Here is a 14,145-nt window from a genome sequence, read left to right as displayed (position 1 = left end):
AATGGTATGAGGAGGAGGAGGAGGAGGAGCATTGACAGCACATCAGGACTTAGAAAATGTTTACCAACCCAGTTCAGAATCAGTGATTTGCAATGATTGACAGCATAAAAAAAAACAACTGTAACGATTAATCAACTATCAGCATCGTTAATTAATTTTCTGATGATCAGCTGGTTTTAGTTCAGCTGACAGGATGTCTGTTTTCACCGGATGCCCCCCAAACTAAGCATTCAGCATTAACTTGTAGTCATATTTATGCCATTAGATATCACTAAAAGTAATCTCTGTTCTAAAACATTAAGTAAGGACAACAGGATATAATGAAGAGGCTCAGCTCTCAAACGAATTATTCATTTATAGTCTGCAATAAGATTTATTAAAATAAACATGTAAAAACAATGATAATCTATGCACAGCATATCTCAGTAACACAATATAAAATATAAAAACACAGACACACTGGAATCAAACTCTGATCCCAGCAAGAGAAAGCGAAACTTTGTCGGAACCTGCACCCTATCTGGTACTGTCAGTATCTTTCAATCAGGTATCACAATTTAAAAATGACAGTGTCAGCAAAGCTACAACTTTTGACCAAAAAGTGCATTTATCACTTTGAAACGAGCTCACAGATCACCTGAGCACTCCTGGATATTAGCTGGCTGTAAAGTTGTTGAAATGTGCAAACCCTTGTTTACTTGTACTGGGATTTACAAAAAGACCCGCAGCTGGGTTTTTTTGCCTTTTTTCAGAAAAAGGCAAATATTTACAGAATCAGACTGTTCTGCTCTTTGCGTACTACACTCGAGGTCAGAGATATCTAGGCCAGGACAAAGAGGAACAAAATGGAACCAGTGATGCTTCACACTGAAACAAATTATGCAAGCAGTAGTTAGACATTTTTGGGAAATACACTCCTATTGAGAGTTAAATAAAAGATTAACACCACGCTTGTGTCTTTATAGTTAATATACAGCTACAGCCAGCAGCTGGTTAGCTAAGCTTTGCAAAAAGACTGGAAGCAGCTAGCCTGGCTCTGCTCCACCTACCAGCACCTCTTAAGCCAATTTGCATGTTATATTCGTTTGTTTAAATCTCCTTCAAGCTTCTGGCTGAGAAATAGCCCAGCACAATAGTCCCCGTAAACCCACAATTTACTATTTTTACTGCTCGGTCTCTATATGTATCAAACAAACAAGATACAATTGGTGCATTAGTGAGTTTTACAGGTGATTTTTACTACCTTTGGGCAAAGCCAGGCTAGCTGTTTTCCCGTTTTCCAGTCTTTATGCTAAGCTAAGCTAACCAGCTGCTGGCTGTAGCTTCATACATAGCATACAAACATGAGAGTGGTATCAATCTTGTCGAGTAGCTCAAACTAACCTTTAGCAATCTTAATGTAACACATAAACATACTGCAGTGCCTATGAAGGTGAAGGTTCAACATCAGGTAAACTTTATACACTCAATTAAATGCACCATTTGGAAAACTGAGTGAATCTGTCCATTCAGGTTAAAGCTTGTCTTCATCATACCTGACTTCACTTTGTCACTTTTGTTGGTAGAATGGACTATCAAAGCCGCTGTCCTGCTGCCGCTGTCTCAGCTCAGAAAACAGAGGCCTGAAACAAACTCCGTGCTGCTTCTCGGCCTCAGAGCCAGGGGTGGGCTGTCTGTGTGTACTTATATTTGCATGGGGTAAGGTCTGGGCGTGAGGAGTCTTCTTGGCAATTTCATTATAAACAGTCATGTCAGATACATTTGGGCTGAGGCCACCAAACTCTCCTAAGTCACTGGCTGATGCAGCAGAAACGGAAAACGGCTTCACCGGTTCTACTTTCCTTCCTGAGGAGGAGAATCTGGAAACCTGAAAGCCTGTGTCCGAGTCACTACTGGTCATGCTCCAGTCGGTGTGTTTCTCATCCCTCACAGGAGCCTCCTGGACGAGGAAGGGTTTGTTTTGTCGCTCTGAGTCGTGGTGGTTGTCTGATTTTCTGGAGTCAACTCCCTTCAGGTACACCTCCTTGCTTTTACCCCTCACAGACACATTGACAAAATCCCCCAGGGTTGGAGAAGCCATCGGTTGAGAAGGTTTGTAAGAGTGGATGGGTGTGTTCAGCCCCGCAGCTACAGACACCTCCTCCTTTCTAGAGGCACAAATGTCCTGGTGACTAAAAGGTTTAGTCCTTACTGCAGAAGTTTGTTTCTGCTCTGAATCAGCAGAAGTCTCCTCCCTGTGGGATCTCTCCTCTGGCCTGATGTCAGGAAGCTCAGCTAGTGTTGGCGGGTTGTGACTGAGACCTGGAGGGCAGTCAGCTGTGGATAAAGCCCCCAAACAACCTGTCAATACAAATCACCAATTCACACCACACTTACTGAGAAAAAAATGTGAATAAAATAAAGTAAAGCAGTTCTGTACAATAGGACTCACTTTGCAATGTGTGGTTCTTTACTGATTTACTTTTGATTGGCGTCTCCAGCACTTTAGCCATAGCTGCCAGCTTGCTTGCAGCATTCATTATTTTTGTTTCAGCCCTACAGAACAGGAAAGCCAATAAGATTTGCCATGAGTCATGAGTGAGTCATGATGAAGCAACAAACAAGTTTACGACAGTTATGGCCCCTTGCCCTGTAATCTTTCCTCCATCCTCCAATAACTCCTGCAGACAGGTGAGATAATAGCGCCGCATCTTTCTGGCCGTGTCCTGCCTCTCCCTCTGCACCTCCATGCGGATCATCTCGGCTGCTCGCTCCCGACTCTCCTGGAGGTAACGCAGCATGTCTCCTGCCATAAAAACACAATTGAAATCTGTGTTTTGCACTCAACACATGTATGAGAAAATGATCCTGTGACATTTGATGCACATACACGTAAAACCTGCATCCCATTCACAAGTGAGGAAGCAGCACATGTGCATTCATCATATATGGTGCAGAATTTTGTCTGCACCGGCTCCTTCCTCAGTCCCTCCTGAGTGAGTAACACTGAATGCAGCATATTTTAAATTCACACAGGTGGAGCAAAACTCAACAGCATTACCAACCTCTGATCTTCTCTACAGTCATCAGGTATTGTTGCTTCATCTCCTCGAGCCCTTGCTGAAGACTCCTGTCAACAAGAACGATTCATTTGTCGGCACAGTTTTATTGTTGTTTATTACGGTTTAACTGAATCATTATGAACCACTGAATGATTTTTGACAAACTCGACATGGAACAATAGACAAGAGTACCAGTACAGGCATGGAAACAGACTTTTATATTACTGGACATAAACACTGAACACAAACCCTTCTTCTTTGGCTTTCTTCACTTCCTCTAGTTGCTGCAGATGCTCCTCCTTTGCCTTTTGTAAGCTGTTTTCTTGCTCATCTACAATTAACAGTGTTGTACAGCATCAATACAGATATGGTGTATCAATTTAAATGACATTTAAAGAAATATTTGAAGTGCATTAAATACCTTTCAGCTGCTGCATGGCGGTTTTGTGCTCTCGAACACTGTGCTGAAGTTGACGACAGGCTTTCTCCAAGTGTCTCTGGAGCTCCTGGTTCTTCTTCTGCAGTTGACTTTTGGTCTCAGCGCACTCCTTCCTGCAACAGGCCTGATCCTTCCTCTGGGACAAAGAGCCTGGGAAAAGTGGACAATATCAAAATAATTAATGCCTGTTGAATGGATTAAAGTAAAAAGTTTTCACAACGCCCTGCTTATTGAAGACATGATGAGAGCACATTACATACTTTGTTGTTGTTGTTGCATTTTGTCCATTTCTCTCACATGCTGTTGCTGTGTTTCTTTCAACACACGGCTCAGTCTCTCCTCACTTATCTGTGGGGACAGCAATAAAACATTTACCCTCTGCAGACTCAGATAAGCAATCACTGAGTAGCCAGTCCTACTAAAGGACAAACAGATATAATCATCAATTTCAGCTGTAGACAACAGTACAACAAAGACTCACTTTCTTCCATTCCTTCTTGGCTTGAGATACTGCTCTCCTGACTATGTCTGTGCAGGACGTCTGGACAACACTTGTTATTGTCTTCTCTGATGTGGCCCCGCTGGTCCTCCTGATGTCTTCAGTGCCCTGCAGATCTGGTTTGGGATCCCTGAGAAGTTGTGCCTGGACCTCTGCCAGACCAGCCTGAAGCTCCGCTAGTAATTCAGCTCTCATCTGCTGTCTCTGGGCCTGCTCTTTCTCCGCATGCTGACATCTCCACTCCTCCTCTCGAGCCCTCAGAGTCTGTTGTAACTTAGCCTCCATCTGTAGGACCAGCTCCTTCTTCTGGAGGTCCACACCCTCTGTGGCCTGCTGCAAAGCCTGCTCCAGCTTTTTGCGCTGCTCCTCCAGCTTGGTTTGGTACACCTGCTCACTGCGGACCTGCATGACAGAGATCTCCTGCTGCTTGTCTCGGCTCCAGGCCGCTCGAGCTCCAGCCAGCTCAGCCTTCAGCAGGGCAGCTTGTTCTCTCCTCACTTGGTCCAGTCGAGTCTGGAAAGCGGCCACCTCTTCTTGGAGCTCCTCCACCTGCTGGGTCCGAGAGTTCTGTTCCTCCAGCTGGTTCTTAAGCTTTTTGTGCCACTGCTCCTCTGCCTCTCTCAGGGCCTGGCATACCTGATATATTTACATTAACATACACAACATCAGAACAGGGAATCCAGTTAACAGCAGTGACACTTCCTCACTCACAAAGAAAAAACCCTGTCATACCTGTTGTTCTGTGCATTTTCCTTGTAGTTCTTCCCATTTCTGCCTCTCTGTTTGGATACAGGCTTGGTATTCTGGTAATGAAGTCAAATCCTCAATCCAGCGATTGTAGGCCCTCGTTACTGCACCTTCTACCTGAGAGACCAAGACATTTGTGTCCACTGCTAAATCTGTCAAGAGTTCTGTGATGTTGTGTACATTAAATGTGCGAATTACACAGACTCAGCAAGTTTAGTGGCACTGGATTGATTCCACTAATAAAAATATATACAGTAAAGCACTTTGGCTAGCTAGCACAAGCATGATTATAAAAACCCACTGACCTGTTTGGCCATGTCCTCAAGGTGTTTCTCGTGTTGCTCATTCTGGGTTTGTTTCCTGGCTTCTTCCACAGCTTTGCGTTTGACTTTGTCGGCCTCCGTTTGCAGTCGCTGTTTCTGGTCACTAAGCCTGGAGTCCAGCTCCTCAGCAGTAACTGTCCCACTGCTGGCTTCAATCTCATCTGTCTGGCAGGTTGCCTCAGCAGTCAATCTGTGTTTCTCTCTCCTCGCCTCCTCAAGCCTCTGGACCCAGGTCTCTTCCATCTGCACAGAAGCAGCAAAAACTTTCAGTTCTGAGAAAAAAAAGAATGCCATTAGGGAAATGAGGGAACTGGACAGGAGGTCATACCTTTTGTAGGTCCTTCGTCCATGCAGCCTTGGCCAAAGCTACCTGAGAGTTCACCTGCAGCTGGATCTCAGTTTCCTTGTCTTTGGTCCAAACAGCTTTGAGCTGGTTTATTGAGGCCTGATGCTGAGCCTCGAGCTCAGCCCTCAGCGTTTCCACAGCTGGATCATTCATGCTTTGCTGGGAATTATAACCAGTCAATCATAAATCCCTCAGTCCACAGGTAATCTATGTAGACTGAAGGCAACTTTATCTCTGAAAAACTAATTTGTGTCTAGCACTAACACATTAAACAAATAGTCACAAATAGTAAGGTACTGATATTAATAAAGAGAACACTCTAAATAATTATTTAGCCTACATTAGTGTATTTCGATCTTTTAAATGATGTTCATGGTTTGATGAGTGTAAGAGCCATGTATACTTGTAAACACACTGTCAGATCTTGTCTACCTCATTTTCTCCAATCAAAGCCTCCTCCTCCTTCTCCCTGTTGCGAAACCGTTCTTCAAGCATGTCCTTCTCCTTGCAGACAGATATGTAACACTCTTGTACGGCCAACATCTTGTCACTGGTCTCAGACAGCTGGGTCCTGTGAAGAGGTAACAAATGCTGTAAATGAGCTGTGCAGGTGTAAATGAAGTGTTTAATGACAGGTGTAGAGGACTTACTGCAGCTGTTGGACCTGCTGCTGGTGCTGTGCAGTCAGCTGTTCAAACTGAGCATCATGTTCCAGCATGAGCTCTGTTCTGATCTGGTTCACCACATCGTCCCTGAACTGCTGATGGATGCGCTCAGATCTCCACGAGGAAACGGAAACGCATAAATGAACACACACAAATAATTTAAGGTGCAAACATTAAATATAACCTTATTTCCCTCCTCCGTGGCATACCTCTCAGACGCCTCTTGCTTCTCTTGGTCCAGTTCCTGGATCATCTCCCTCATCTTGGTGCAAAGCTCCAAGTTGGCAGACCTCACTTTCTCCTCACTCTGTTTTAGCTCCTTATTTTTCATTTCTAACACCTAAAGTTGGATTGAAAGTCAGTCTTTCATCAATGCTTTCTTAAAGTCTAAAAACACAGAACACGATTAATTTGATATTAAACTACAACCAACCTCGACTTGTTCCTGCAAGTGTCGTTTGTCCTCTTGTAGTCTCATGAACTCTTTCTGAGACTCTCCACTTATGTCTAGATGTTTCATCTGGCTGGTCTCTCTGACCTGTGAACAAAGATGCAATTTTTTCATGGTCACACATTAGAGCTATTTGATCTGTCCTTTTATTTGTGCACTTACGCTTTTTTATTTTTCAACACAACTGAATACTGAAACATGCATGAATGTAATAATTCAGTCCTTTTAGGTTCATATGTTTTGCAAGGTTTGCTATCTTACGTGAACCATTTGCATGTTTTTTCTGTCAGACCTACTAAAGCTCTTGCACATATTTCTGCATCGTCTTATGCTCGTGCCTTACCATTTATGAGAGCTTTGATAAGAAAGAAAAGATAATTTGATGTCATTTGTTTCTTTTTGCAACACAACTACACACTGTTGGCAAGAAACATGCAAGAAAATAATAATTCAGTCCTTTTAGGTTCATATCTTTTGAAAGGTTTGCTATCTTACCTGAACCATATGCATATCTTTCCTGTTTCAATTTTAACAAGTCAAATTGGTTAATCTACCTAAATCTGAATAAAAACATAAAAACAATCACAGATTATATCTCTTATAACGCTTGCTCAGCATTGCAGCATCAAAGCTCACGTCTGGCCAAGGCCTCACCGAGGAGCAGAGCTTGGCTTCATCTAACTGGGTCTGCAGCTCATTTACTTGACCCTGACAGAGCTGGAGCTCCTCTTGCAGCTGACTGATCTTCTGCCGCTTCCCCTTCAGACTACCCAGGCAGCGCTGCATCTCCACTCGCAGCAGCCGCAATGCCTCATCTTTGGGTAGCTTGGAGTCCGACAGGTGAGCTATAGCAGTACTGACCAAACAAAGACAAAAAAAACAGTGCAGAGATTCAGAATCATCATTGTGTTGACAGTGACTCTGCTCTATAATCGTGGTATACCTTTGAAGCAGGCCATTCTTCCTGTTGGTCTTCTTTAATCCTAAATCCATACAGGATTCAGACAGCTGGTTCTCCCAGTCACTGCTCAGGTCTAACGCAATAACACCATGTTTCACAGCAGATTCATACAGAGTGATCTGCTCCTTCAAATCAGCCAGATCCTCCTTTAGGATAAAAATGAAAGTGGAAAGGTTTAAATGAGCCAAGTTTAAGCACATCTTTTTGAGTAATAAGAAAAATCAGAGAGCAAACCTGTAAGACTTTGTTCATGTTTTCACTCAGGGCCTTCGCTGACTGAGCCTGACGTAGTTTGACTTGCATCTGAGTCGTCTCTTGCACCGAATCTGAACAAAATGAAACCACATTTGAGAAGAAAACATTTGGAATTGAGCAAAAAACCAAAAACAAAAACACGCACATACAAGTTGCTCATTAATGTTCTGTAATTTCCGCAGTTTTTAGCAAGTACATCAAAGACAAAAATGTGGCTGCAGTGCACATTCACCCCTTCACTCACTTGTCTGCAGCAGCTTGGCACATTGTTGCTGACTCTCCTCCAGGCGCTGAGTGAGGGCGTTGATGACTCTGGCTCTCTCCAGTTGCTCTTCTTCTCTCTGGTGCTCCAGCTGCTTCACCTGCTCTCGTAACCTCTGACCAACATCAATCTGGCAGCCACAAGATAACAACCCAGCAGTTTATTACTGTATTTCTGCAAGTGTTGATACAAATATCTGGACACTTGCCTGAATTCAAAAGAATGTGCTGTGAATAACTTGCTTATATATTAATTACATTTCCAACTGCTGCACCTTGAGACAGTAACACTACAAACCTGTTCGTTCAGAGCCTGAGACGTTGAGTCCAGTTTCTGCTGTAGCGTCAACAGTGCAGCGTCATGCCGCTCCTTTATGACAGCGAGGTCTCGGTCATGCTGCTCCCGCGCTCTGGACAACGTGTCAGAGCGACAAAGCTCCAACATCTGCTGCTTCATGCTGTCCACTGCAGCCTCTGCCACCTTCTGCTTCTTTAAATTCTGCAAACAAAGTAAAACCACTGTATAAACTAAAAATAATATCCATCTGATAGGTTTCAGTGAAGATCTGCTGGTCTGTGTGAGAATACAATACATAACATTTCAATGAGGCATTTATATTGTTTAATACCAGATTTGTTAATTCTGTAAAGCAGATGTGTCAGCACAAACCTTACCGCCTGGTCTCTCTCAGTGAGGACCTTTACTTGCTGCTCCATTGCCCTCACTTTGTTGTGCATTTGAATCTCTCTTTCCTTGGCCTCTTCTACCAATTGACTTGACTCCTTTAGACTGACTGCTAGGCCATCCTTTTCATCTATTGAGGACAAAAAAAATGACATGATGTTCCCAAGAGAAGCACATCCAGGAAGAGAACAATGACATGCAAAGCCAGCATAGGGCGCACTGTTTCTGTTGATAGTGCAACCTCTCTTACTAGCCACAAGAGGGCACACAGACACAGATACAGACACACACACACACACACACACACACACACACACACACACACACACACACTGACATACAATGACTAGAAGAAGAGAAACGCTATTCTTCAAAAGAGATCATCACTCATCACGCAGCAAGACCAAGAATGAGTGACAATCTACTCATTCCAAGCTCAAGTGATTTGCTTAATTTTCATATCTGTTGAAAATTGAAATCTTAAATGCGTGTAAGACAAGGGAACAATAAATCATAACACTACCAACATTAAATCATGAAATCTTTAAGATAACAAAAAAATCAGTATAATCACATTACTTTATGAGCCTATGTACTGCAATAAACAGGCAATTCCAAGCCCTCCTTTTGAAAGCAGAAGCTGTGTGAAACGTACCTTTGGCAATAGCAAACTGATGCTCGACATATCTCATATTACGCCTTGAATCCTCCAGTTTTCGCTCCAAGTCTTCAATTTGTCTCTGCTGAGCCTTGTTTAGAATCTGCAGCTGGGCAAGCTGCTCCCTATCAGCAGTTTCTGAAACAGCACAAAATTTATTTTCAACACATCAATCACTTACCCCTTACTTAAACAAGGTGAAGATAATTTAATTTGAAGCAATGCCAATTGAGAGGGTACCACTTTAGGCTTCTAGTTTCATCCTGGTAAATAGGTGCAGTCAACCAAAGGCTACCTGTCTTTACATCTTGATGCATAATAAAATCCAAAAAAGGTTCAGCATTAAGGCCGTTAAAGCTATCTTACAATGGAAATGACACTTTTCGTACAGGCTGGTTGAATACATCTCTTCAAGACACAGTAATAACTAAAACATGAACTAATTGTTGTTATTTCTATACAAGGATTTTATTTTGACTTGCTGAAGTTAGTTTCGATACAAAATACTTAATCCAGTGTTTGCAATCACATTACTGTGCAGGAGATCAGGTGAGCTTGCTCTGTCTAAAGGGTGTGAAATGAAACTTTGCTGATCTGGAACAGCACTTTTAAACTAGGATAAGGTTCATGATATATGTGGTTTATTTGCTGGTACGACTGTCCACAGAACAACTAAAGTGGAGCAGCGGAGTGTTAAATGTGCTGTTGAATGGCTCTCTGACTGCAGCTATGATAAACAACAAACAACTTCAGATTATCCACTTGGACACATTTGCTCAGCTAGTTCTGATCATTCCTAACAAGATCAGTTTTCAACTATTACAGTTATTTGTGATTTACATGTGACTGCAGTTCTATGCTATTAGCTGGCAGCTAAATGAAGACTGTAAGACTCACGTTGTGTCGAGTCAAGGAATTCTCTTTGCAGGTGGTCAAGTTGACCTTCATGGTGAGCGGCCTGTGAATTGAACAGCTTTGGCTGATGGGCGGGATGATGAGGATTGTAGCTGGCCTTGTATTGATCCACAGCTCTGTCCCCCGATCCAGACTTAAAATCCAAAAGATCAAAATTGAAGAAACATAGCATGTTTGAAAAAATAGATATATTAGTGTGTTCAGCAGCTCAAGAATAACCAAATTCATTTAAAATCACAAAGGAAAAAAGCCAGACAAATGTATATATTTCATTCATAAGGGAGTGCATTTGAAATAAAATGTATAATATACAAAGATGGTGAATTAATTAGCTCTAAGATCCTCTAAAAAAAACCAAACAAACAAACAATAACTGCACTAAATTATCTACAAGTTTGCAAATATTTTGGTAGTCTGCAATGACAAAATAGACCAAACATGAAAACTCCACTCACTTGAAAATGGTTTCTGGCATTGCGGTCCCCGTAGTTTTGGTTGTCTTCACGTCCTGCTTCTCCATTGTACACTACAGCGTTATTAGTGCCTTGAGGGTATGGTTTAGACTCATACTCGTCTGTGGAGAAATCACTGGTCTCCATAGATTTTTCTGTCCCCATGCTGGTGTATGTATAATCTCCCTGGGTGAACTGATGACATTGTGACTGTTGGTTCCAGGTGTGGGGAAGAGATTGACTTTGAGGATGACTCCGATGATGTCCATTGATCTGAGCAGCTCCATCCTCATAAGCGAACTCACCATGAGAGCGTTGATCATAGTCAACTTCACAGTTCTTCAGAGAGACATTAACAGTGGTTTTCTTTTCCTTTAGAGGCTCAGAAGGCAAAAATCCAGCATTGAAAACAAATTAACAACCTACCTGTTCATGAGAGGTTGGCCTTGGATGAACTGACCACTGCTGAGTCCAGGTGGACTGTGGGCTGAGCAGAGAGAGCAAAAAAACGTTATTACTGTAATCTGGTATGTCTGACTGTACTGAACCACACTCAGAAATTTTTAAATCTGAGATTGCTAATGTGTCAGCAGCAAGATTTGTTTTACCTTTTGCCAGCATTTTCATTGCTGCAGGCAGAATACTCCAGCTCTGGGGTGGAGTCTCGGCTATCCTCTAGCATGTCATCAGGCAGGTCCGTGAGCAGTTTCTGCAGCTGCGGAAAAAATAGCACATGATAATGAGTCACCAAGGTTGCTCCGCAACCAAGTTGTAAAGTAACAGATTGAAAAAAAAGGACAAAGAAAGCAGCAGAGAGAAGCAATCACTACCAGCCTGAGAGCAGAATGTGTCAGGAGGTTCAGTGATTTTCAGAGTTATGAAAATGGCAGAAGAATCAGAATTCTACTGTTTTGAGACCAATAACACTCAGTGTGGCTGACAAAAGTATTTTGCACAGGTTTTAGTGTTGACAATCATTTTTTTGTTATATATGTAATCTTTAAGCATGTGTTAATGTATCAAACAGCATATTGATTAATCATGCAAGTTATTTATAAAGCAAGTATTCAGAATATTAATATTAATATTAAATGTGAAGATTTACCACTTTGATGTTTTAAGATTAATTAGTAATGAAGGTAAACATTAGTTGCAGCCTGATTTGAAATAAAGCTCCATTTGTATAAAACAGTTCTTAATGATACAAAAACAATGCAAATGCTCCTCTGAGTCAGTAACAGATCGACCAGACCTGCTTTACAACGAGCCATGTGTGATGAAACAAACAGAGCCAGCTGGACTTACTTCCCACAAAGACCGCTGAATATTCCTCAAATCCTCCACTGTGTCTACAACCGAAGGACCCATATTATCCCACTTACACATTTAAGAAAAGACTGAAGAGGCACTTCTGCTTCAGCTGTGAAGCCTCATGGTTACCCGCAAGCCTAATCTTTCTGCAGAGAAAGCGTTCTGTGTGAAACATCCAAAGCGTGCCAGGCATGTTGTCGGCTCCCTGCGGTATTGCTGTGTTTTGCTCCCAGAGAACTCCATTGTTTAAGCAAAACATATAGCAAGGTTAACTGGAGCAGAAACATTCCAATTACTGCTGGCAAACATTTTCTACTTGACCAACTTCAGCATAATATCTAGGCTATACCAAAGCAAAAAAAACAATTCTCAGGATAAATATTGTACCAAAGTCCAATTCTTCTGCGTGTCAAAGCTTACTGGAAAAACACCCACTGACAGTTTCTCCATGCTCACTATTAAGCACAAGTTGTGGGATCAAACGTAGAAACAAGGTAACCTAAATAGCGAGAAAGTCATGAAACCACAGGGTAGAGGTAGTATCAGTGAGACACACCTGGAAGGAGGCCCTTTCCTTGAGCCTATAATAGCTCAGGTTAATGGCAACAGATTGTAGGCGTGAGTAATAACACCACATGCCTCTCTAGCTAAGAAACAGGCGGTTGTTGTGACATTCAAACAGTGCAATCCTGAAATGCTTCCTGAGGCAACAACAATACTAACTCAGAAAAACATGACCTGAAAAATGCAATTCTCATATTGTCATTTTCAGAAATATATTTAACGTGACAATATGAGTGCTGCTTAGAGCACCGATTATGGCTTCACAAAGCTAGCGTGCCCTGGATATCTTCTGTGATCCGATGGGTTAGATAGGGGATGTTTGAAAATAAGCACAATCAAGAAACCAAAGGAGCTCAAGGTGAGTACTGTTAAGAAAAATCACACTAGAAAGTGACACAAGTCGACTAGACACAGACGTTATTGTAACACAAAGGTTAGCCCAACAACTTCACTATGCTGTCTCGTTATAATCCATAGCCAAATACTGTGGACGGTACCTCTTGCTCTCTTGCATAGTCCTCCTGGTCGTATTCGTCTTCATCATGCTGGGTTTGAAGAGCAGCACTGTCAAAATCAATAGACATGATGCAGCCTGCTGGTGTAGAGTAGTCTGCGGAGATGTGCAAAGATATACTTGAGAGGAGAAATCACAAACAACCAGGAAAATTATGCTACGTCTGTTGTGTTGTTAACTACAGAATGGTTAACAACGTTAACGTAGCTAAGTTAACGCTAACATTACAAGTTGGCTAACGTGAAAAGTTCACTGCCGCACTGATTTGAACTAGTCAAAACAGACAAAACATCCACTTACCTGTTTGCATAAATGGGGCAGACGGTTCCTTTGGTGAACTGCTTATTGCTTTATTTAAGTGATGTTACTAGTAGCTACACTGCTGTTTACATTACAAAGGAGCGATGCTAGCTAACTAATGTTAGGGGTAAACTGATCATGTTAGCTTGATTTAGCAGCAACGACGCCAACAAAGCTTGTAAAAAAAATGCATAGCCATGCTTTTAAAAATCGACGACATATGCGTTAGATCAATGATACAGATCCGTCAGCCAATAACAAGTTTAATGCCAGTATGCGACTACTTCGGCCAAGTGGCAAACTTTGTGGGGCACAAAGCTAACTCCGGCTAGCCGGTTGAACGTCCTCTTTAAGAGCCGCAGACTCGCCCACTTTGAAAACTCGCGCGCATTAGCAGCGCCAAAGCACTGCGGGGCACAAAACAGACACACAGATTGTAAACGAGTCTTATATCATCATAACTGATATTATTCAGCTATCGGACGGGTGTTTTAGCTTAATAACCATTTTCTGTGGAAAAACATGCACAGTAAAAGCGTTTTCTTAACCATTGTTGTTCTTGCAGCCAACGCCGGAACTGAGACGCGAACCACGCCTCCATGGTAACAGTTTCTGTAGAATTATGGGAAGTGTCGTCGTAGTCGCAGACGTCATATTTTAAAGCAGAGAAATTAATTGGTTATTCCCGTGGACGTAATCGGTTATTACTACAAAACCTGTTATGTTGAAAAATGCTGTAAACATCATAGGTCTAAGAT

At 42.2% G+C, this 14,145-nt stretch overlaps 1 protein-coding gene across 1 annotated transcript; it reads right to left on the bottom strand.

The window, feature by feature from the left end:
- Nucleotides 1-357: 357 nt before the first annotated feature.
- Nucleotides 358-13,158, bottom strand: cep152 (centrosomal protein 152). The gene is made up of 27 exons (XM_070971688.1): nt 13,071-13,158; nt 11,307-11,413; nt 11,125-11,185; nt 10,702-11,037; nt 10,229-10,379; nt 9,329-9,469; nt 8,664-8,803; nt 8,287-8,487; nt 7,972-8,119; nt 7,707-7,798; nt 7,455-7,618; nt 7,166-7,367; nt 6,494-6,598; nt 6,270-6,400; nt 6,046-6,174; nt 5,828-5,966; nt 5,378-5,554; nt 5,032-5,292; nt 4,712-4,843; nt 3,962-4,615; nt 3,741-3,828; nt 3,463-3,630; nt 3,291-3,372; nt 3,045-3,109; nt 2,629-2,785; nt 2,432-2,535; nt 358-2,316 (listed from the first exon to the last, which is right to left on the bottom strand). The coding sequence occupies exons 1-27, from the start codon at nt 13,155-13,157 to the stop codon at nt 1,550-1,552; spliced, it is 4,989 nt and encodes a 1,662-aa protein (XP_070827789.1). The 5' UTR covers nt 13,158; the 3' UTR covers nt 358-1,549.
- Nucleotides 13,159-14,145: the final 987 nt, after the last annotated feature.

Source organism: Chaetodon trifascialis, chromosome 10, assembly GCF_039877785.1.
Source record: "Chaetodon trifascialis isolate fChaTrf1 chromosome 10, fChaTrf1.hap1, whole genome shotgun sequence".
NCBI lineage: Eukaryota > Metazoa > Chordata > Actinopteri > Chaetodontiformes > Chaetodontidae > Chaetodon > Chaetodon trifascialis.
This window is presented reverse-complemented; position numbering and strand designations above follow the sequence as displayed.